Source organism: Nerophis lumbriciformis, linkage group LG09, assembly GCF_033978685.3.
Source record: "Nerophis lumbriciformis linkage group LG09, RoL_Nlum_v2.1, whole genome shotgun sequence".
Classification (NCBI taxonomy): domain Eukaryota; kingdom Metazoa; phylum Chordata; class Actinopteri; order Syngnathiformes; family Syngnathidae; genus Nerophis; species Nerophis lumbriciformis.
In genome coordinates, this window is record NC_084556.2 from 50,104,634 (window position 1) to 50,126,239 (window position 21,606).

Below are 21,606 nucleotides of genomic sequence, written 5' to 3' on the forward strand. Positions count from 1 at the left end.
AAACATTAACCCGTGGCATGGGATAGACGGGGGCGTGGAGCGAGGGCCGGGACAAGATGTCTTTGCATCTTGTAAAAAAAATAAAATAAATAAATAGGACACTAGATTTTATGGTTAAAAAAAATTTCTCGTAAATTTTACACTGGTTTTTACACCAAATTTGAATCTGTTATTTTTATGGAAAAATTCGGACAACTCAGAAACTAATGAAAATCTACGAAGGTTGTTTTTACAGGGAATTACTGTAAATTGAACAACTTATTTTTACTACGCAAGTCAGGCAGCTGAGCTACCAGTTTTTTTAAGTGGGGTTTTAGACACATATAATTGACAGGAAGAGCCAAAAATGCATCAAATGCTCATTTCCTGCTCAGGTAAAAAAAACAAATATAAAAAAATAATTAAATAAATAAAATAAAAAACAAACTGCATTTCTGAATGGCCCTACAGCGGGGGTCAGCAACCCGGTGCCGCCCTAGTGGCTCCCTGGAGCATTTTTTTAAAAATAATTGAAAATGGAAAAAGATGGGGGGGAAATAATGTTTTTGTTTTAGTACGTTTTTTGTTTGAGGACAAACATGACACAAACCTTCCCAAGTTAAAGTAAAGTTAAAGTACCAATGATTGTCACACACACACTCGGTATGGTAAAATGTGTCCTCTGCATTTGACCCATCCCCTTGTTCACCCCCTGGGAGGTGAGGGGAGCAGTGAGCAGCAGCGGTGGCCACGCCCGGGAATTTTGGTGATTTAACCCCCAATTCCAACCCTTGTTGCCATTTTTATAGTCTTTGGTATGACTTTGAACTCCCAACCTGCCGATCCCAGGGCGGACACTCTAATTACTCACTGAGTAATTGTTAGAAAGCCCACTGTGTTACGGTATAGGGGAAGAAGACGGCACAGACAGCGGAAACGTAGTTTTTAGCTCTATATATACATACATATATAATATTATGGAGTGTGTAGCTAATCCAAAATATGTGTGTTGTGTAGGGATGATGTTTGATAAAAAATTATCGAGTTCGAGCCCATTATCGAATCCTCTTATCGACAATTGGTACAAAATGCGGCTGCTAGACTTTTGACAAGAACAAGAAAGTTTGATCATATTACGCCTATACTGTATATACCTTTTATATACACATATATATACCTATACTGGCTCACCTGCACTGGCTTCCTGTGCACTTAAGATGTGACTTTAAGGTTTTACTACTTACGTATAAAATACTACACGGTCTAGCTCCGTCCTATCTTGCCGATTGCATTGTACCATATGTCCCGGCAAGAAATCTGCGCTCAAAGAACTCCGGCTTATTAGTGAGTCCCAGAGCCCAAAAAAAGTCTGCGGGCTATAAAGCGTTTTCTATTCCGGCTCCAGTACTATGGAATGCCCTCCCGGTAACAGTTAGAGATGCTACCTCAGTAGAAGCATTTAAGTCCCATCTTAAAACTCATTTGTATACTCTAGCCTTTAAATAGACCCCCTTTTTAGACCAGTTGATCTGCCGTTTCTTTTCTTTTCTCCTCTGCTCCCCTCTTCCTTGTGGAGGGGGGGGGGGGGGGGGGGGGGCACAGGTCCGGTGGCCATGGATGAAGTGCTGGCTGTCCAGAGTCGGGACCCGGGGTGGACCGCTCGCCTGTGCATCGGCTGGGAACATCTCTGCGCTGCTGACCCGTCTCCGCTCGGGATGGTGTCCTGCTGGCCCCACTATGGACTGGACTCTTACTATTATGTTGGATCCACTATGGACTGGACTCTCACTATTATGTTAGATCCACTATGGACTGGACTCTTACTATTATGTTGGATCCACTATGGACTGGACTCTTACTATTATGTTGGATCCACTATGGACTAGACTCTCACAATATTATGTCAGACCCACTCGACATTCATTGCATTCGGTCTCCCCTAGAGGGGGGGGGGGGGGGGGGGGGGGGGGGGGTTACCCACATATGCGGCCCTCTCCAAGGTTTCTCATAGTCATTCACATCGACGTCCCACTGGGGTGAGTTTTTCCTTGCCCTTATGTGGGCTTTGTACCGAGGATGTCGTTGTGGCTTGTGCAGCCCTTTGAGACACTTGTGATTTAGGGCTATATAAATAAACATTGATTGATTGATTGATTGATCGAACCGATTCCTTATCGATTCTCTTATCGAATCCAGATAGGTTGTTGTATATGGAAAAAAACACTATTTGGTTTAGCAAAAGCTCACTTTTATTTTATAAGCAAAAAAATAAAATAAAAATAAATATTGACTGTTGTTACCCATGGTATGGTATTTTTTTATTTATTTTTGTCATAAAAAAAATACAATCATGTGTGCTTACGGACTGTATCCCTGCAGACTGTATTGATCTACATTGATATATAATGTAGGAACCAGAATATTAATAATAATAATAATACCTGGGATTTATATAGCGCTTTTCTAAGTACCCAAAGTCGCGTTACATGTAGAACCCATCATTCATTCACACCTTAATAACAGAAAGAAACAACCCTTTTGTGTGAATGAGTGTAAATGGGGGAGGGAGGTTTTTTTGGGTTGATGCACTAATTGTAAGTGTGTCTTATGTTGATTTTATTAACAAAAAAATATATATATATATATATTAAATTTTTTAAAATTTTTTATTTCTTGTGCGGCCCGGTACCAATCGATCCACGGACCGGTACCGGGCCGCGGCCCGGGGGTTGGGGACCACTGGTGTAGGCTACAAGATAACGTTAACGTTATCAGACACATACAAAAAGGCTAACGTTAACGTTACCGTTAGCCACTGACTATGCTTAGGTAACGTTAGTATAGCTAACATTACTGCAATCCTGGATTGACATACGAGGTAACGTTATTTTAGCCTAAAGGCTACGAATGAGCAGATATGGAAATTAACCAGCAACAGTTAACATCAGTTACTCACCAGCACTATCACTGGAATTGGCGCTGCAGGTTGAAGAGGGGCGTGCTTCGTCGCTGCTTCTCCACGACACCTTTCTCTAACCTTCAGGTTATGTACGGCCTGAACATGTTTCAACATGCTTGTTTTACTTCCCCCCTTACATGAGAGCGAAGCCTGGCAATAATTGCAGATAGCCGTTTCCTCGTCGATTTTTTTGTAAAATGAAGCCATGCTTTGAGGCGTTTTTTCCGGTCCATTGCTGTTGCTGCTTTCTGTATCTGCCGCCTAATGACTGAGCTACGTCATTTCCTGGGACGTGCCACAGGGCATTTCCTAGTAAAAAAAAAAGGGATTCGTTCCCAGGGATTCGAATAAAAAAACAACTATTTTTCTTTACTATAGTGGCCTCGATAACGAGACCCTGTTCTCAAAAAGGGATCCGAGTCCATGGAATCGGTTCTTTTCTGATCGAACAGCCGGGAGAACCGGTTTCGAACATCATCCCTATGTGTAGAGATTAACTGATGAGTGTTACCCGGAAGTGTTGAGCGAGGTGCGAAAGTCCAAGAGGGGCAAGGCAGGCGTCAATGGTCTGTGTCCAGGCAGGAGGTCGAGATCCAAAAGGGGCAGCCAGGGAACCAGAGGGGAACACGGGGAGACGAGACACACAGCTCGCAATCAGGGGACGGAGGAATGCTGCTGGTACGACACGACACAGGACCCAATGAGCACGACGGGGAAAGAACACAAAGAGAGAGAGAGAGAGAGAGAGAGAGCATAGAGCTAGACGTTACGGTTTACTGTACTGAACAGGAGACTACGTTCTGGCCCGGAACGCAGGTTTGCACTGGCTTAAGGCCCAAGCTGTTTGTTTACATGCTTTTTTAATTTCTCTTTGCTATTTTGGCTTATTGGACCCTAATTAGAAGAAAAACTAAGAATCATCTTTTGATATGATGTACTTAGTCCATAAGTACACAAACGTGTACTTCATGTTTAGTGACATGCTAATTCTTATTTTTACACTTTTTTTCCCCCAAATTTCATTGTATGTTATACTCTTCTGACACCACCAGATGGCAGTATAAGTGTCCACATAAGCGGCCATAAGACCCCAATTCAGTAGTGTACACAATTTTGGAAATAAGAGCTAAAAGGTGCTGTCCACGCATGTGGCCACTAAGGCCTTTAGAGGTTTTTATGAAGGCAGGTCTCTCATCAGCTTCAGGTGTGCAGATTGCTGCAGCCGGAGTGGCATCTGTGCGCCTGTCGCAGCGCACAGATGAATGCGCACTGAGTTGCGCCCGGGCCGTGACACGCTGTTTAATATGAGTATTTGGTGAACATGGTTTTGTCCTACTAATTTCGCCGGTTCTTGAACTCACCACAGTGTGGACTGTGTCGCAACAGTTTGTTTACATGTAAAATGTTCCACTCCTTCTTTGTCTCGTTTTGTCCACCAAAAGTCGGACAAATAATGCACAAAGGTGAGCTTTGTTGATGTTATTGACTCGTTGGAGTGCTAATCAGGCATATTTGGTCACTGCATGACTGCAAGCTAATCAATGCTAACATGCTATTTAGGCTAACTGTATGTACATATTGCATCATTATGCCTCATTTGTAGGTTTATTTGAGCTCATTTAATATCCGTCACTTTTATCCTCTTTGTATATATTTTAGTTTTGCATGTCTCATTTCAGATAGTTGCTTGTGTGCCATGTTGTTCCAGACCACAGCAAACATTACCTAGCTTGCCAAAGATTGTAATGAACCTATGAAAAGAAGACAGCCTGCCGTTTCCTTCAACTATACCTTTCATTTCCAGGAGTTATCTCACTTTCTGAGTCGCCTCTGATTTACTAATGGTTTCTAATGTTGTAAAAATGTGTAGAATAAATATAAAATGTCAACGTTTCTGTCAACAAAGATTTGCTTCAGCCTGCGACACGTAGTCATTTTGATAGTAGGCTAATATAGCTAATATAGACACTTACATCATGTGTTGCCTTCATTATAACACTTATGTACGGCTTTTCATTTTTTGCGGCTCCAGACAGATTTGTTTTTTGTATTTTCGGTCCAATATGGCTCTTTCAACGTTTTGAGGTACAACGACCAACAAGCCCGCAAAAGGCTCATCAATCACCCACATTTCAATTGTGTTTCAATCAGGGTTATTCTGAAGATTGGTCTCTCCAACCAGGGGCGCCGAAAAGGGGGGGTAAAGGAGACGGATTCTAGGGGCCCATGATGGAGGGGGACCCAGAGAGGCCCCTAATGATGATGAAATTATAATACAGAAAAAATAATGACACTGTGTTGGGGGTCCTGTAAAGATTATTTTCATGGGGCCCAAAATCCCTAGTGGCGCCCCTGTCTCCAACATATCTCAGAAAGGCACCCCACGGTTCTTGAAACTTTGCAAGACAACCTTTCAGTGTCGGCCTTCTGCAGTTTGAGAAAGTAAACAACATCTTTAATCCAACGGGTGTGGCAAGGAGGCGCTGTTGCCTTCCAATTTAACACAATGTGGTTTTTTTTTAGCCAACTAAGTAGTAAATGCTACAAGATTATTTTTGGATTTGTTAAGGAGGTACTACCCCGAATAGTCTACTTAAAAAATTGGTGTTCAAACCACGGCACGCGGACCAAGTGCGCAGTTTATTTGAAAGGATCTAATTGCGCTTTCAAATTCATCTTAAATACCAGGCGGTGTCTGAATGCTTCAGATTTGCTGCCACCTTGTGGAGAATGTGCGTAAATCAGATCAATGACTTTGGAATCAATAGCCCAGCATTTACTGAAATGACACAATCCAAACAACCTTCCCTAGTCATGGTGCACACACAAAAAAAAATGCAACTAACAGAGGTCAACACACATGGTCACACTTTGTGGGAAAAACTCCAAACATCATGAAAAAAATTATAAATTAAATCTCCGACCAACTATCTGCAGACACACTCATACGCAAATCCCCCTCCCAAAATGACTTGAAGTCAAAGACTGAGGGCGCAAAAGAACATTTTGGTTATAAATTTGTGTAATTGAACCCTTTTAAAGTCGGAAGTCGTGTCCAAAACAGATCTAAAACTGTATTAGTCAGTAAGTCCAGGATCCTAGGGGAAGTGTAGCGAACAAAACTGCGACACACACAGATAGTTACTGTAAATATCTACATTTCTGCATCCTTCACTTTACTTAAGCATTGTTTACTTTTTTATTCCAGCTGCGGTTTAGTTGATTTATTTTGTGGTTAAGTACTGCGTGTCTTACTGGTGTCATAATTGCCCTTTTATATCACTTCTTGTGATGCTGGCATTCATTGTGGAAGCAGAGGAAGAATTTAATTATACAGCTTTATTGTCCATTTGACAGTAAAGCATATCATATCTTATCTTATCTTATCTTACAGGGGGTGCAGCAGAGTGGAGTGTCAAAGTAATGAAGGTCACTGTGTTTTTATGTTTGTTCTTTAAAGATCAATAGTGTTCATGTTGTGCAACTTTTTAACCAACATCACTTTCAACAACAACCTTGTAACACATTTTACTCAATGCTTTTTTAACCTTAGTTTTAACACATTTTGCTGAATACTTTTTCAACCTTTTAACACATTTTACTAAATACTTTTTCAACCTTTTAACACATTTTACTATCAACTTTTTAACCCTTTTTTTTTTTTTTAAAAACACCTTTTAGTAACAACTTTTCCCACATATTTAACACAGTTTACAGTAACATTTTTAAACATTTTGGACACATTATGAATAACATTTTCAACATTTTGGACACAGATAATAACTAACGTTTTTTTTTTAACATTTTGGACACATATTACAAAAACAATCTTTACGAAAAGAATTTCGACATTTTGACAAATGTTCAATATTTTTAACAACAATTTTTCTGATTTTTTTTTTTACATATTTTACAAAGAAATTATACAATGTTTTAACAGATTTTACAAATGACTTAAACATTTTTAACACATTTTACTAACAAATTATCCAATATTTTCAACATTTTTTTCTGAATATTTTCAACATTTTTTTTAAATATTTTACTAACAACGTATTAAACATTTTATTACCATTATTTCAACAATTCTAATACATTTTATGAAAACATTTTCCTCAACATTTTTAACACATTTTATTAACACATTTGTAACACATTTTACTAAATACTTTTTCAACCTTTTAACACATTTTACTAGCAAATTTTTAACCCTTTTTTTAAAAACACCTTTTAATAACTTTTTCAACATTGTTAACACAGTTTACTATAACATTTTTCAACATTTTGGACACAAATTATGAATCAGTTTTTCAACATTTTGGACACAAATTATAAATAACTTTTTTTAACATTTTGGACACATATTACAAGTAAATCTTTACAAAAATAATTTTGACATTTTGACACATTTTTAACAACAATTTTTCAAAAATTTTAACATATTTTACGAACAAATTATACAATATTTTAACAGATTTTACGAAAGACTTAAACATTTTTAACAGATTTTGCCAACAAATTATTCAACATTTTTAACACATTTTACTAACAAATAATCCAATATTTTATACTGTTTTATCCAAATATTTTAAACATTTTTAACACATTTTACTAACAACTTATTAAACAATTCTAACACATTTATTACCATTATTTGAACATTATTTCCTCAACATTTGTAACACATTTTACCAACAGATTACCCAATAGATTATCCAATATTTTTTTTAACAGATTTTACGAATAACATTTTTCAACATTTTTAACACATTTCACAAACAACTTTTTAAACATGTTGACAAATTCTACCAACACATTTTTTATCATTAACACATTTTACGAATAACTTTTTCAACATTTTACAAATAAATGTTTTTGTATTTTTAACACATTGAACTAAAAACGTTTTCCAACATTTGAACAATTTTTCAACTTTTATCCCATTTGACTAGCAACTTTTAAAAACATTTGTAATAAACTTTACAAACAAATGTTTTTCTATTTTTAACACATTGTACCGAAACCTTTTTCCAACATTTTAACAATTTCTCAACATTTTTAACACATTTTTAAAACAGTTCATCACATTTTACTAACCCATTTTTAACAAATTTTACTAGCACATTTTAAGAACATTGTTAACACATTTTACTAACACATTTCACTAGATCATTTTTAAAACATTTTTAACACATTTTACTAGCACATTTTTAACACATTTTTAAAACAGTTCAACACATTTTACTAACCCATTTTTAACTAATTTTACTAGCACATTTTAAGAACATTTTAACACATTTCACCAGCAAATTTTTAACAAATTTTACTAGCACATTTTAAGAACATTGTTAACACATTTCACTAACACATTTTTAACAAATTTTACTGGCACATTTTAAAAACATTTTTAACACATTTTACTAACACATGTTTAACACGTTTTACTTGATCATTTTTGAAACTTTTTTAACATATTTTAAAAACATTTTTAACACATTTTACTAGCACGTTTTTAACACATTTTACTAACCAAGTTTAACACATTTTACGAGCACATTTTAAAAACATTTTAACATACCGTATTTTCCGCACCATAAGCCGCCCTGGGTTATAAGCCGCGCCTTCAATGAACGGCATATTTCAAAACTTTGTCCACCTATAAGCCGCCCCGTGTTATAAGCCGCATCTAACTGCGCTAAAGGAATGTCAAAAAAACAGTCAGATAGGTCAGTCAAACTTTAATAATATATTAAAAACCAGCGTGATGTGGGCGCGCATGGAGTCGTATATCAACATGGACGGAGCTGCGTGAAAAAAGCCACCCGGCCTCTTCGCGTAAACTTCCCTTAACCACTCGCTCATCTTTTCTTCATCCATCCATCCCTTCGAGTTAGCTTTTATGATGACGCCGGCTGGAAAGGTCTCTTTTGGCAAGGTCTTCCTTTTGAATATCACCATGGGTGGAAGTTTCTGGCCATTAGCATGGCAAGCTAGAACCACAGTGAAGGATGACTTCTCATTCCCTGTGGTGCGAATATTCACCGTACGTGCTCCCGTTGTATCCACAGTGCGGTTCACAGGAATATCAAAAGTCAGTGGAACCTCGTCCATGTTGATAATGTTCTCTGGCCGGATCTTTTTTTCAACTATCTTGTTTTTACAATATGCACGGAAAGTAGCCAGCTTTTCTTGAAAGTCTTTAGGCAGTTGCTGTGAAATAGTAGTCCGTGTGCGGATGGAGAGATTGCGTCTTTTCATGAACCGGAAACCTGTCGCTTAGTAGGAGCCATTTTGTGGTCTTTACAGATGTAAACACACAAAGGAAATGAAACGTAATATCCGCGCGCTTCTTCTTCTTCTACGGGGGCGGGTGGTTGCTTACAGTAGAAGAAGAAGCGCTTCCTCTTCTATGGGGGCGGGTGCTTACCTTGGCGGTTGCTTGCCGTAGAAGAAGAAGCGCTTCCGCTTCTACGGGGAAAAAAGATGGCGGCTGTTTACCGTAGTTGCGAGACCTAAACTTTATGAAAATGAATCTTAATATTAATCCATATATAAAGCGCACGGGGTTATAAGCCGCACTGTCAGCTTTTGAGTAAATTTGTGGTTTTTAGGTGCGGCTAATAGTGCGGAAAATACGGTATTTACTAACACATTTTTAAAACATTTTAACACATTTCACCAGCCAATTTTTAACAAATTTTACTAGCACATTTTAAGAACCTTGTTAACACATTTTTAACAAATTTTACTAGCACATTTTAAGAACATTGTTAACACATTTTTAACTAATTTTACTAGATAATTTTTTTAAACATTTTTAACACATTTTACTAGCACATTTTTAACACATTTTACTAGCACATTTTTAACACATTATAACACAGTTTACTAACCCATTTTGACATATTTTACTAGTACATTTTAAAAACATTTTAACATATTTTACTAACACATTTTACTTGCACATTTTAAGAACATTGTTAACACATTTCACCAACACATTTTTAACAAATTTTACTGGCACATTTTAAAAACATTTTTAACACATTTTACTAACAAATTTTACTTGATCATTTTTGAAACATTTTTTACACATTTTAAAAACATTTTACTAGCACATTTTTAACACATTACAACACATTTTACTAACTAATTTTAACACATTTTAAAAACATTTTAACATATTTTACTAACACATTTTTAACACATTTTACTTGCGCATTTTAAAAACATATTTAACAAATTTTACAAAATCATTTCAAAAACATTTTTTACACATTTTTAAAACATTTTACTAATCCATTTAAACACATTTTACTGGCACATTTTAAAAAAAAAAGTAACACATTTTACTAACACGTTTTTAAAACAATTTTAACTGATTTTACTAACAATTTTTGAAAACATATCTCACACATTTGCCAAACAACTTGAACTTCTTTGATGTATTTTTGAAAAGCAGCATCATCTTGCTGGTCCTCATCAAGTCCGTGAGTTCCGAGAACATTGTCCTGTCACAAACAAACATCCTACTCGTGACCTTTGACCTGGCAGCCATCGGCGCTCATCACTGCCAACCAATCAGAGCGCGAGGTCCGACACGGTCAATAACGGCTTTGCGCGGACCGCCTGCTGGCAGCTTTGACCGCTCGTCTGCTCTCGCTGACTTTCAGCTGTTGTTGGCCATGAAGAAGACGAGGACGCTGCTCCTGCTGGGCCTGCTGGGCCTGGCGCTGATGATGGACGCCATCTCGGCCGCAGAGGGTGAGTCCGCTCTGCTCTCTTCTTCTTCTTCTTCTTCTTCTTGTTGTTGTTGTTGTTGAAGTGGTGACGTTGCGTGTGCAGAAACGTGTGATGGGCGCTGTGGGTCCTTTGAGCCAAACAGGAAGTGTCAGTGTGATTCCATGTGTGTTTACTACGGAAGTTGTTGTCCCAACTTTGACAGCAGCTGTCCCAAGAAAGGTCAGCCCAAAAACAGCTTGACTTCATTTGTGTCTTTAAATTGTGGGTCCTTCATTTGCGTCTTTCAATTGTGTCCATCTGTCGTGTGTCTTTCACTTGTGTTTCGTTCATGAGGGATTCCTTCATTTGTGTCCTTCTATTGTTTCCTTCGTTTGTGTCCTTCTATTGTTTCCTTCATTTGTGTCCTTCAAGTGTGTCATTCAATTGTTTCCTTCATTTGTATCCTTCAATTGTTTCCTTCATTTGTGTCCTTCAATTGTTTACTTCATTTGTGTCCTTCAATTGTTTCCTTTTTTGTGTCCTTCAATTGTTTACTTCATTTGCGTCCTTCAATTGTGTCCTTCAATGGTTTCCTTCATTTGTGTCCTTCAATGGTTTCCTTCATTTGTGTCCTTCAATTGTTTCCTTTTTTTGTATCCTTCAATTGTTTACTTCATTTGTGTCCTTCATTTGTGTCCTTCAATGTTTTCCTTCATACGTGTCCTTCAATTGTTTATTTCATTTGTGTCCTTCAATTGTTTCCTTCATTTGTGTCCTTTGTTTCCTTCACTTGTGTCTTTCATTTGTGATTCCTTAATTTGTGTCCTTCAATTGTTTCCTTCATTTGTGATTCCTTCATTTGTGTCCTTCAATTGTTTCCTTCAAGTGTCCTTCATTTGTGTCCTTCAGTTGTTTCCTTCATTTGTGTACTTCAATTGTTTCCTTCACTTGTGTCTTTCATTTGTGATTCCTTAATTTGTGTCCTTCAATTGTTTCTTTCATTTGTGATTCCTTCATTTTTGTCCTTCGATGGTTTCCTTCATTTGTGTCCTCCAATTATTTCCTTCATTTGTGTCCTTCAATTGTTTCCTTCATTTGTGTCCTTCAATTGTTTCCTTAATTTGTGTATTTCAATTGTTTCCTTCATTTGTGTCCTTCAATTGTTTCCTTCATTTGTGTCCTTCAATTTTTTCCTTCTTATGTCTACTTCATTTGTGTCCTTCAATTGTTTCCTTAATTTGTGTCCTTCGTATTTGTCCCTCAAATGTGTCCTTCAATTGTTTCCTTCATTTGTGTCCTTCAATTGTTTCCTTAATTTGTGTATTTCAATTGTTTCCTTCATTTGTGTCCTTCAATTGTTTCCTTCATTTGTGTCCTTCAATTGTTTCCTTAATTTGTGTCCTTCAATTTTTTCCTTCTTATGTCTACTTCATTTGTGTCCTTCAATTGTTTCCTTAATTTGTGTCCTTCAATTGTTTCCTTAATATTTGTGTCCTTCAATTGTTTCTTTCATTTGTGTCCTTCAATTATTTCCTTCATTTGTGTCCTTCAATTGTGTCCCTCTTTTGTCTACTTCATTGTTTCCTTAATTTGTGTCCTTCAATTGTTTCCTTAATATTTGTGTCCTTCAATTGTTTCCTTCATTTGTGTCTTTCAATTGTTTCCTTCATTTGTGTCCTTCAAATGTGTCCCTCTTTTGTCTACTTCATTTGTGTCGTTCATTTGTGTCCTTCAATTGTTTCCTTCATTTGCATCCTTCAAATGTGTCCCTCTTTTGTCTACTTCATTTGTGTCGTTCATTTGTGTCCTTCAATTGTTACCTTCATTTGCGTCTTTCAATTGTTTCCTTCATTTGTGTCCTTCAATTGTGTCCCTCTTTTGTCTACTATTTGTGTCGTTCATTTGTGTCCTTCGTGTTTGTCCCTCAAATGTGTCCTTCATTTGTCTCCTTTAATTGTGTCCTTCATTTGTATCCTTAATTTATGTCCTTCATTTGTGTATTTCAATTGTTTTTCCTTTATTTGTGATTCCCTCAAATGTGTCCTTCAATTTTCTCCTTCATTTGTGTCTTTTGTTTGTGTCCTTCGTCTTTGTCCCTCAAATGTGTGCTTCATTCGTCTCCTTCAATTGTGTCCTTCATTTGTCTCCTTCAATTGTGTCCTTCATTTGTTTCCTTTAAATGTGTCCTCCATTTATTTCCTTCAATCGTCTCCTTCCTTTGTGCGTCCTTCACGCTGGTGTTCTGGGTGGTCCCAGTGCGTGGTGACGTGTTCGCCGAGGTCGAAGACGAGCTGCCCACAGAGGAGACGCTGTTGGACGTGCTCGTCCCAACCGAGATGGCGAGTGTCGACACGACTGAGGTCCCCAGCGTGTCGCCAACACAGGCGGGGACGGCGTCAAACACCACCACAGCGCCACCTACAGACAGAGACGCGGCGGCCTGCAGCGTGCGGCCCTTTGATGCCTTCCTGCAGCTGAAGAACGGATCAGTGTACGCGTTCAGAGGTGCCCCCCCGCCCTACTTGCATCTTACATGCTAACAACAAATGAGCACATTTGTCTTCCTGTCCTTCTTTCAGGCGAATATTTCTTCGAACTGGACGACAAAGCCGTGCTTCCTGGTTACCCGAAACTAATCCAGGACGTGTGGGGGATGGCGGGGCCCGTCGATGCCGCCTTCACGCGCATCAACTGCCAGGGAAAGACGTACATTTTCAAGGTAGGCGCGCCTGCTGCTCGGAGAAGACAGTCCCACCTGACGGCTGGCGATGTCCTCAGGGACGACAGTACTGGAGGTTCGAGGGCGACGTCCTGGACGAGGGCTTTCCCTTGGACATTTCCGAGGGTTTTGACGGCATCCCCGACGACATCGACGCCGCCTTTGCCGTGCCGGCGCCGAGTCACAGCGGCAGGGAGAAGGCCTACTTTTTTAAAGGTACAGTACAGGAGCAAGGCGGCAGACGAGCACGACGTACTGTGGGGTGCACAGAGATATCCCCTCGGATTCTTATTCGTCCCAATTCTTAGTCGAGTCATCATTTTCAAAAATCGATTTAAAAAAGAAAAACAATTGTTTTTCTTGTACAATATATATATATATATATATATATATATATATATATATATATATATATATATATATATATATACAGTGGGGCAAAAAAGTATTTAGTCAGCCACCGATTGTGCAAGTTCTCCCACTTAAAATGATGACAGAGGTCTGTCATTTTCATCATAGGTACACTTCAACTGTGAGAGACAGAATGTGAAAAAAAAATCCAGGATTTCCCATTGTAGGAATTTTAAAGAATTTATTTGTAAATTATGGTGGAAAATAAGTATTTGGTCACTTCAAACAAGGAAGATCTCTGGCTCTCACAGACCTGTAACTTCTTCTTTAAGAAGCTCTTCTGTCCTCCACTCGTTACCTGTATTAATGGCACCTGTTTGAACTCGTTATCTGTAAAAAAGACACCTGTCCACAGCCTCAAACAGTCAGACTCCAAACTCCACTATGGCCAAGACCAAAGAGCTGTCGAAGGACACCAGAAAAATAATTGTAGACCTGCACCAGACTGTGAAGAGTGAATCTACAATAGGCAAGCAGCTTGGTGTGAAAAAATCAACTGTGGGAGCAATTATCAGAAAATAGAAGACATACAAGACCACTGATAATCTCCCTCGATCTGGGGCTCCACTCAAGATCTCATCCCGTGGGGTCAAAATGATCATGAGAACGGTGAGCAAAAATCCCAGAACCACACGGGGGGACCTAGTGAATGACCTGCAGAGAGCTGGGACCAAAGTAACAAAGGTTACCATCAGTAACACACTACGCCGACAAGGAATCAAATCCTGCAGTGCCAGACGTGTCCCCCTGCTTAAACCAGTGCATGTCCAGGCCCGTCTGAAGTTTGCCAGAGAGCACATGGATGATACAGCAGAGGATTGGGAGAATGTCATGTGTTCAGATGAAACCAAAATAGAACTTTTTGTTATAAACTCAACTCGTCGTGTTTGGAGGAAGAAGAATACTGAGTTGCATCCCAAGAACACCATACCTACTGTGAAGCATGGGGGTGGAAACATCATGCTTTGGGCTGTTTTTCTGCTAAGGGGACAGGCCGACTGATCCGTGTTAAGGAAAGAATGAATGGGGCCATGTATCGTGAGAATTTGAGCCAAAACCTCCTTCCATCAGTGAGAGCTTTGAAGATGAAAGCTTCCAGCATGACAATGATCCCAAACACACCGCCCGGGCAACGAAGGAGTGGCTCCGTAAGAAGCATTTGAAAGTCCTGGAGTGGCCTAGCCACTCTCCAGACCTCAACCCCATAGAAAATCTGTGGAGGGAGTTGAAAGTCCGTGTTGCTCGGCGACAGCCCCAAAACATCACTGCTCTCGAGAAGATCTGCATGGAGGAATGGGCCAAAATACCAGCTACTGTGTGTGCAAACCTGGTAGAGACCTATAGTAATCGTTTGACCTCTGTTATTGCCAACAAAGGTTATATTACAAAGTATTGAGTTGAATTTTTGTTATTGACCAAATACTTATTTTCCACCATAATTTACAAATAAATTCTTTAAAATTCCTACAATGTGAATTCCTGGATTTTTCACATTCTGTCACTCACAGTTGAAGTGTACCTATGATGAAAATTACAGACCTCTGTCATCATTTTAAGTGGGAGAACTTGCACAATTGGTGGCTGACTAAATACTTTTTTGCCCCACTGTATATATATATATATATATATATATATATATATATATATATATATATATATATATACACAGAGGCTATTTCATCCCGACAAGCATGTTTCGCGGGTTCCCGTGCTCTTCAGGGGATTTTATTTATTCATTATTCAATAAAATCCCCTGAAGAGCAGGAAAACCTTCAAAACAGGCTTGTAGGGATGAAATAGCCTGTGTTCTTTCCTGACCTAACGTATATTCCGCTCTACCCCGGTATTGAGCACTGTATTACGGATAAACCACAGTAACCTCAACTCTATGCACATACACATATATATATACAAACCCCGTTTCCATATGAGTTGGGAAATTGTGTTAGATGTAAATATAAACGGAATACAATGATTTGCAAATCATTTTCAAGCCATATTCAGTTGAATATGCTACAAAGACAACATATTTGATGTTCGAACTGATAAACTTTTTTTTTTTTTTGCAAATAATCATTCACTTTAGAATTTGATGCCAGCAACACGTGACAAAGAAGTTGGGAAAGGTGGCAATAAATACTGATAAAGTTGAGGAATGCTCATCAAACACTTATTTGGAACATCCCACAGGTGTGCAGGCTAATTGGGAACAGGTGGGTGCCATGATTGGGTATAAAAACAGCTTCCCAAATAATGCTCAGTCATTCACAAGAAAGGATGGGGCGAGGTACACCCCTTTGTCCACAACTGCGTGAGCAAATAGTCAAACAGTTTAAGAACAACGTTTCTCAAAGTGCAATTGCAAGAAATTTAGGGATTTCAACATCTACGGTCCATAATATCATCAAAAGGTTCATAGAATCTGGAGAAATCCCTCCACGTAAGCGGCATGGCCGGAAACCAACATTGAATGACCGTGACCTTCGATCCCTCAGACGGCACTGTATCAAAAACAAACATCAATCTCTAAAGGATATCACCACATGGGCTCAGGAACAATTCAGAAAACCACTGTCACTAAATACAGTTGGTCGCTACATCTGTAAGTGCAAGTTAAAGCTCTACTATGCAAAGCGAAAGCCATTTATCAACAACACCCAGAAACGCCGCCGGCTTCTCTGGGCCCGAGATCATCTAAGATGGACTCATGCAAAGTGGAAAAGTGTTCTGTGGTCTGACGAGTCCACATTTCAAATTGTTTTTGGAAATATTCGACATCGTGTCATCCGGACCAAAGGGGAAGCGAACCATCCAGACTGTTATCGACGCAAAGTTGAAAAGCCAGCATCTGTGATGGTATGGGGGTGTATTAGTGCCCAAGGCATGGGTAACTTACACATCTGTGAAGGCACCATTAAGGTTGAAAGGTACATACAGGTTTTGGAACAACATATGCTGCCATCTAAGCGCCGTCTTTTTCATGGACGCCCCTGCTTATTTCAGCAAGACAATGCCAAGCCACATTCAGCACGTGTTACAACAGCGTGGCTTCATAAAAAAAGAGTGCAAGTACTTTCCTGGCCCGGCTGCAGTCCAGACCTGTCTCCCATCGAAAATGTGTGACGCATTATGAAGTGTAAAATACGACAGCGGAGACCCCGGACTGTTGAACGACTGAAGCTCTACATAAAACAAGAATGGGAAAGAATTCCACTTTCAAAGCTTCAACAATTAGTTTCCTCAGTTCCCAATCGTTTATTGAGTGTTGTTAAAAGAAAAGGTGATGTAACACAGTGGTGAACATGCCCTTTCCCAACTACTTTGGCACGTCTAGCAGCCATGAAATTCTAAGTTAATTACTATTTGCAAAAAAAAAAAAAAAAAGTTTATGAGTTTGAACATCAAATATGTTGTCTTTGTAGTGCATTCAACTGAATATGGGTTGAAAAGGATTTGCAAATCATTGTATTCCGTTTATATTTACATCTAACACAATTTCCCAACTCATATGGAAACGGGGTTTGTATACATACATACATACCTGTACATACATACATACATACATACATATATATATATATTTTTTTTTATTTATTTATTTATTTATTTATTTTTTTTAAATTTATTTATTTATTTATTTTATTTTTTTTTATTATTGAGAATCTATTTTTAAAAATAGGTTTTGGGGCCATCTCCATGCCAAAAGGAGCTTTTCTAACCTATAAACATGTTTAGAAAAAGTTTCATTATAATTATTATCCCAAATAATACATTGCGAGAATCGGTTTGGATCGAGAATCAATTTTGAATCGAATCGTCACCCCAGGAATCGGAATCTGGTCGAATTGTTAAGTGTTCAAAGATTCACACCCCTGATATGTTTTTGAGTGCAACATGGGGGTACTGACTGTAGGGGAGCACAAAAAAATCGATTCAAATCCGAATCGCGATTCTTATAAATCCCGATTCTAAATCGATTATTACATTTTATATATATATATATATATATATATATATATATATATATATATATATATATATATATATATATATATATATATACCAACCAGAAGGAGCTTTTCTAACCTGTGACCTGCTTCATGAAACCAAGTTTCATTTTCATTCTTATACCAAATAATACATTTTGGAGGATGGTGTTGCATGGAGAATGGAACCATCACCAAGGAGTCACAATCATTACCACCGGAGATTCCCACCCTACAAAGTACACTTGAAGGTGCGTGTGGTCTTCCTCAGGCGAGCACTACCACATGTACGAGTTTGTCAACCAGCCGTCCCACGAGCAGTGCGTGCAAATGAGCAGGTCCTCGCCCTCGCTCTTGTTCACGCGCTACACCGACCTCTTCTGTGACCTCACCTGCGAGGATCTCTTCTCCAAGCTCTTCGGCGTCACAGGTGAGTGAGGCTCGTGCATGAGCGTGAGCGACGCCATCTTCATCCCGCTCCTCTCGCAGGGGGAAGCCAACACTTGGGGCCGCATCTCATCAGAAAGAACTGGATGGGCATCACCCCCCCTGTGGACGCCGCCATGGTGGGGCGTGTCTTCCTGAGCCCCAGACCCTCGCCAGCTCCTCCCCCTCCCGGTAGAGGATTCAAAAGGTACAGGGGGAGGCGGCCCAGCAGGAGGTACCGGGGGAGGAAAAGTCGCCATGCTATTTTTGACGATTTTTTCCTCGACTTGTTCGACTTTGACGACATGTCTGAGGAGGTTGCTCCGCCCCCACTACCTCCTAAAAGAACGCCCGTCCAATACGTTTACCTGTTCAAGAAAGGTAAGAAGACACGTGGACATTTTTAACGCGTGTTACTAACACATTTTTCAACATTTTACAAACAAATTTTTTAACATTCTAACACATTTTATTAACACATTTTAACACATTTTTCAACATTTTAGCACCTTTTACTAACACATTTTTCAATATTCTAACACTTTTTATTAACACATTTTAACACATTTTTCAAAATTTTAGCACATTTTAGTAACACATTTTTCAATATTCTAACACATTTTATTAACACATTTTTCTACATTTTAACACGTTAACAACACATTTTTCAACATTCTAACACTTTTTACTAACACATTTATCAACATTTTAAAACATTTTACTATCATATTTTTAACACAATTTTTCAAAATGTTAGCACATTTTTCAACATTCAAACACATTTTATTAACACATTTTTCTACATTTTAACACGTTAACAACACATTTTTCAACATTCTAACACATTTTACTAACACATTTATCAACATTTTAACACGTTAACAACACATTTTTCAACATTCTAACACATTTTACTAACACATTTATCAACATTTTACCACCCCATTTTTCAACATTTTAAAACCTTTTACTATCATATTCTTTAACATATTAGTACATTTTACAAGCAAATTTTTTAAATTTTTAACACATTTTACTAACACATTTTACTAACACATTTTACTAACACATTTTTCAACATTTTTAACACATTTTTCAACATTTCAACATATTTTAACACATTTTAACAATTTTAACACATTTTACTCGCAAATTGTTCAACTGTAACGCATTTAACAAAAACTTTTTCAACTATTTGACAATATTTCACATTTTAACACACTTTACTAACAAATTTTTCAACATTTCTAACACATTTAACAAAAACGTTTTACATTTTGATAATTTTTCAAATTTTGACACATTTTACTAGCAAATTTTTCAGCATTTCTAAATCATTTTACAAAACAACTTATTCAACATTTTGACAATTTGTCAACATTTTAAACTATTTTCCAACATTTTAACACATTTTCTAACAAGGTATCCAATATTTTTAACATATTTTACAAATAACTTAACACTTTTTATACAATTTTTCAACATTTTTAACACATTTTATAACAAAGTATCCAATATTTTAACACTTTTTACAAACAAAGGTTTTTGTTTTTCCAACACATTGTACTAATGACTTTATCCAATTGATCAACATTTTAAATTATTTTTCAACATTAACACATTTTACTAACAAATTATCCAATATTTTTAACACATTTTACAAACATTTTTTTTTGTTTTTCCAACAATGTACATCTATCAACATTTTTAACAAATTCAACATTTTTTTTAAATATATTTTAACACATTTTATTGACACATTTGTCAACATTTTGACAGTTTTTTTAAAAACATTTTTAACAAAAAAATACATTTTAGTAACAAATTATTCATTATTTTTTAACATATTTTCCAAAGTACTTTTTCAAATTTGTTAACACATTTTACAATTTTTCCAACATTTCCAACTATTTTACTAACAATTTTTTCAATATCTTTTTATACATTTTAAAAACATCTATTTCAACATTTAGAAACATTTTCAATATTTCTAACACATTTTACAAACAACTTAATCAACATTTCTAACACATTTGACATACAACTTTTTCAACATATTGACAATTTTTCACATTTTAACACATTTTACTAACAAATTATCCAATATTTTTAACACATTTTACTAACAAATTATCCAATATTTTTAACACATTTCACAAATAACTTGTTCAACATTTTTAACACTTTTTTTTTTTTTACAAACAAATGCTTTAGTTTTTGTAAAACATTGTACTAACAACTTTTTCCAACTTTTTAACAATTCATCAACATTTCTGACAAATTTAACAAATAACTTTACAAACTAATTTTCCAACATTCCTAACACAACTTTTTCAACATTTTGACAAATTTTCAACATTCTTACTACATTTTACAATTCTTTTTTTACATTTCACCAACAACTTTTTCTAAATTTCTAACACATTTTACCAACAACTTATTCAACATTTTGATAATTTCAACATTTTGAACACATTTTACTACAAACTACCCAATATTTTTAACACCTTTACGAATAACTTTTTCAACATTTTAAAAACATTTTACAAACAAATGTTTTTTTCTCTCAATATGTTAGACACTTTACCAAAAACTTTTACATTTTAATAATTTCTCAAAATTTTTTTTTACATATTTTCCGAATAACTTTTTCAACATTTTTAACATATTTTCCGAATAACTTTTTCAACATTTTTAACAATTTCTCAACATTTCCAATCCATTTCACGAATAACTTTTTCAACATTTTTAACATATTTTCCGAATAACTTTTTCAACATTTTTAACCCATTTTACAGACAAAAAGTTCAACATTTTTAGCACAAATGTTGCAACTAGACATTGTAAATAAATGTGTGCGTGGTGTGGCGTGCACAGATCGCTACTACAGAGTGGACCTGCGGACAAGACACGTGGTCGTCGCCCAGCCGCCCTACCCACGATCCATCGCCAAGTTCTGGATGGGCTGCCAGCAGGAAGACGCGGCTGACACGTCACGCGCTGAAAAAAGATGAGAGGCGTCGTTCCTCATGGAGACATGTTTTAGCCAAATAGATGTCTAAAAAAAAAGTCATTAAACAAGGACAATAAAGTATTTTTATGTTGATGATCCATAAAAAATACTAACATGTTCTCTTCTATGCATGAATAAAGTCAATACATAAGCACAATATTTAGCCTCTTTTTTACATGTATGATACATGTCTATTATATATTGATGCATGTTAAACCTAGAGCATATTTGGATGTCAAATCATTAAATTTGTGACATTTATGATTTTTTTTTTAATGTACATACAAACATGTATTTTCAATGTACACAAAAACCAAAGCACTTTTAACAAATCTCAACAAATTCAACATCAATCAGGTTGAGCAAATACTGTCATTCCCAAAACATGTAA

General features: G+C 37.0%; 1 protein-coding gene across 1 annotated transcript; it reads left to right on the forward strand.

Moving 5' to 3' along the window:
* Positions 1-10,405: 10,405 nt before the first annotated feature.
* vtnb (vitronectin b) lies at positions 10,406-21,372 on the forward strand. Its single transcript, XM_061962955.1, has 8 exons — positions 10,406-10,702; positions 10,784-10,900; positions 12,917-13,165; positions 13,240-13,379; positions 13,439-13,595; positions 18,048-18,206; positions 18,266-18,583; positions 21,080-21,372. Exons 1-8 carry the CDS (start codon positions 10,624-10,626, stop codon positions 21,214-21,216), a joined length of 1,356 nt encoding a protein of 451 aa, XP_061818939.1. The 5' UTR covers positions 10,406-10,623; the 3' UTR covers positions 21,217-21,372.
* Positions 21,373-21,606: the final 234 nt, after the last annotated feature.

Excerpts from the sequence above, each read along its gene's own strand:
- vtnb (XM_061962955.1), top strand. The coding sequence starts at position 10,624 with ATGAAGAAGACGAGGACGCTGCTCCTGCTGGGCCTGCTGGGCCTGGCG. Across the intron at positions 10,901-12,916 it reads CAGCAGCTGTCCCAAGAAAG|TGCGTGGTGACGTGTTCGCC; the intron begins GTCAGCCCAAAA and ends GGGTGGTCCCAG. Across the intron at positions 13,596-18,047 it reads GAAGGCCTACTTTTTTAAAG|GCGAGCACTACCACATGTAC; the intron begins GTACAGTACAGG and ends GGTCTTCCTCAG.